The 3,586-nt window shown below is 35.0% G+C and overlaps 1 protein-coding gene across 1 annotated transcript; it reads right to left on the minus strand.

The window, feature by feature from the left end:
- Nucleotides 1-407: 407 nt before the first annotated feature.
- LOC117447542 (uncharacterized) lies at nt 408-2,951 on the minus strand. Its single transcript, XM_034084262.2, has 4 exons — nt 2,766-2,951; nt 2,475-2,630; nt 2,139-2,231; nt 408-836 (listed from the first exon to the last, which is right to left on the minus strand). The coding sequence occupies exons 1-4, from the start codon at nt 2,865-2,867 to the stop codon at nt 528-530; spliced, it is 660 nt and encodes a 219-aa protein (XP_033940153.1). The 5' UTR covers nt 2,868-2,951; the 3' UTR covers nt 408-527.
- Between the last annotated feature and the right edge of the window lie 635 nt (nt 2,952-3,586).

Genomic DNA, 3,586 nt, shown 5'->3' on the forward strand with positions numbered 1-3,586 from the left:
ACAACCATCGATTTTCAGACACGTAAACTCTTCAGAAATCACCAGCGGGGTCCCTGCTGATGGATTGAATGTCGTAGAACAAAACGTGATCCGTCTCAAACACAGACCTTATTTGGAGCTATTTTCCAAAACCCTACACTCAAAGAAATAACTCATTGGATTAACTCAATTTTATTGTTGGCAGGTTTTCCATCCAATAAATATATGTGGCTCAAACTCAAACTAATGGCATCCATGCAGTATAATGTAAATGAGTTAGTCCAACTCAAATTTTTCAAATAGAGTTTAAGTAAAATGATAACATTACCTTTATGAATTTAAATAATGCTAGTCCACCTAAATCCTATTTAATTAATTGAAAATGAAATAATGAGGTTAAATATAATTTAATAAAAATGTGTTACATACAGTTACAATACAGAAAAGCACAGAACAAATGATTGATATAACGGCTCAATCTGCTCTGATTAGGAAACTCGTGAATAAAATGACAACAATGAACTCATGAGTCACTTCTTTTTCACATTTCAATCGAACAACTTGATCTTCAGACTTTCGATTTTACCATTCAGCTTGTGCCCATCCAGATTCATCACTACCTTCTGCATGAACTCGAAGGTGTGTTTGAGGTTGTCCGGAAAGCTCAAATCCAGGGCATAAATAAGTCCCAATAGCATGACAAACCCCACAATCACGCTGCCCAAATTGTCCATGACTATATTGCCTTCGATGACAATTCCCACGTCCTCTGGCTGCCCATCCACATCTCTTTGAAGTGTGTATATGCCCATGACTGTGTTTGCCATGTCCCTCTTGGCATCTTCAGAGGCAGAGGCCTGAACAAAGACACAAACATACAACACATGTGTTAACTAAAACCTGAATTACTACATTTTATAGAAGCAGATTTACTTATGTGGCTCTCCTAATTGATCAAAACTGTTTTAGACTAACCCTCTGGTATCACTCAAATGTACTACCCTATTTGGCCACTCAGGATATAAATGTCCACTTTCAAAAACTTGAATGATAAAATGATATGATAACAATATTATATTTAAATATTTTTCCCACACTTTTTGGGAAGTGTGGGAACATTTTTTAAATGGACAATTAGTGTAATTTGTACAGTGTATTCAAGACCGATTAGAAAAATTGAAATTCCAAAAAGTATCTAGAAAAAACACAAAATCATTATAGCCAAATCTGACGTGAAAAATTACCAATTTGGACAAAAATGTCCAGAGTGATACCAGAGAAGGTTAGGACCTCCAACACAGAACTAAATTAAGCTTGTAAGAAAATGTTTGCATAAATAAGTTATAAAGATATATTCCTGTACATTCTGTTTGATTATCAACTTTATCTTATTTATTCATTCAGGTATTAAGTTATTTGTTTACATCCCTACTTAATCATGTAATTTGTTGTTATTCCTGTAGTTAATTATGCATTTACCTACTTATTTCGATATATATTTGATTATTTATTCTTTAATCATTTATTTCCTTGATTTATGTGATTATGTAATTATTCCTTTAACAATTTAGTAATTGCTGCATTCACATACCTTTTTAAACATGAATCTATTGATTAATATATTTCTGTATGTCAGCATTTATTTATTATTTTATTTATGTATTTATTTAATTATTTATAAGTTCTTACATATGTATTCATGTCCATATTTATTCATTTATAGATGTATTTATATATAAATATTTATTTCAGCATTCATTTATTATTTGTATTTATTTCCAGATATATTCATGTTTTAATTCACATTTGTATTTATCAATTTTATTCCTATGTTAATTTATAGATGTATTTATAGCTGTATAAATGTATTAATTCACTTTTTCCTATATTTATTTAAACACTTGCCCGATTAAATTACTTCTGTATCTATTTATTATTATTATTTTATTTCTGTATTTATTCATTCTTACATATATTCATTCCTATATTAATGTATAGATTTATTTATTTCGGCATGTATTTATGATATGTGATAACATATAAACAGGAATAGGGTTGTGTGCCATATAATTTTCTTATTATAAATGTAAGTAATGGTGGTTATAATTGTGGGTAACACTGTTAACCACTACATTGAAAACATATTGTGATAAACATACCTGATACTCCTTAAAAAAAGAGTCTGGATCCTCGTCGAGGTAGATCGCGATGCTTCGCAGGATGCACCCCCTCTTGATGTGGATGTTTTCAAACTAGCAGGGGCGATAAATCAAAGACAATTAAGCACAATGCATGTGCAACACAGCAGGTAGTCTACAAAGTAGAGGGCTGTATCTGTCGTGTGTGTCCCTAAGCAGGACTCCTTAACCCTACCTTTCCACAATAAGCTATTGCCTTAAAAACACTATAAAAGCAGACAATTTCTTAAATGTGTTCATACGAGCATGGACAAAAACAATACAGTGAAAAACGAGGTTCTCTGCATTTATACTAACCGAATCTGATATTGCAAGGGCTTCCTTGATTTTGTGCCCCTTCAGTCCTCCTTTGGTCTTGAAGATCTTCAAGAGCTTGTCTGAGAAGTGGTCCAGCTGCCACATGAACTTTGATTGAAGTGGTGATGTTGTGATCCTCAAAAACTCTGCATTCACCTTAAAAATATTATTAACAAGCACAATACAACCAATTGTTACTTGTTTATTAGAATCACAACCATGCAAGGATGTAGACATGAATCACAAAGGACAATAATAAAAGACTGTCAACAAATACAAATATTTACTTACTTCACTCTGCTGAAACAGAGCAGGCCATCTGCATTTGAAGTCCCCTATCAAAGGCCTTTGCTCCACAATCTCAAGGCGTCTGTGGGAGAAGGTTTTTTCCATTTTTGCTTTTATCACCACTTCATTGTCACGCTTCTTCAGTTCTGACAATAAGGCAATTCTCTCGTTCTCCAAGCTTTCTGTGGTTTCGCCTTTTGGGTGCAGAGGATTGTAGTTAACTTCAGCTTTTCTTGGTTTTTTTATGTTTGCTGCAGCTTTGCCTTGGCCTGTTTTCTTGTGCTTTAAGGAGTTCACAAGGATTTCAGGATGTCCAAGACGGGCAAGCTTTGTACGATAGTTTTGCCTTTTGTACTTAAGAGACTGTTTCCACCCCCCAAATCCTGTCTTGGATCCTAGCTGCCCCAAACAAGGGTGGGCCCTCGTCAACGCTGCAGCTACCTCTTCACACTGATAGTCTTTCGGATATTTTGTGAATTTGATCATTTCTTGGGCTAGGCCATCAAGAATGACTCCTTTCAGCTTTAGGCCAGGCTGGAAGTATGTACCAGTTGTCTCAAACTCTGCATTCTTTAGATGAAGCTCAAATTCAGCCTCGTAGGTGAGCTTAGGAACCACAAAAACTGTGGGCCAGGATAACAATTGTGAGGCCTGAGCTTCAGGGGATGGTTGTGGGGTTGACGTATACACCATATCGTCACTGCAGCATGAGGCTATTGATGATGCAGGGATTAGAGGCTCTGAGCTTCCAGTAATTGAGGTCTTATCAAATGAGTCAACTGTGTACAAAGTGATGGGGGGCTCAATATTTGACAATATAGGAG

This window comes from Pseudochaenichthys georgianus, chromosome 6 (assembly GCF_902827115.2).
Source record: "Pseudochaenichthys georgianus chromosome 6, fPseGeo1.2, whole genome shotgun sequence".
Lineage (NCBI taxonomy): Eukaryota > Metazoa > Chordata > Actinopteri > Perciformes > Channichthyidae > Pseudochaenichthys > Pseudochaenichthys georgianus.

Excerpts from the sequence above, each read along its gene's own strand:
- LOC117447542 (XM_034084262.2), bottom strand. The coding sequence starts at position 2,867 with ATGGAAAAAACCTTCTCCCACAGACGCCTTGAGATTGTGGAGCAAAGG. Across the intron at positions 2,631-2,765 it reads CTCTGTTTCAGCAGAGTGAA|GTGAATGCAGAGTTTTTGAG; the intron begins GTAAGTAAATAT and ends AATATTTTTAAG. Across the intron at positions 2,232-2,474 it reads CCCTTGCAATATCAGATTCG|TTTGAAAACATCCACATCAA; the intron begins GTTAGTATAAAT and ends CGCCCCTGCTAG.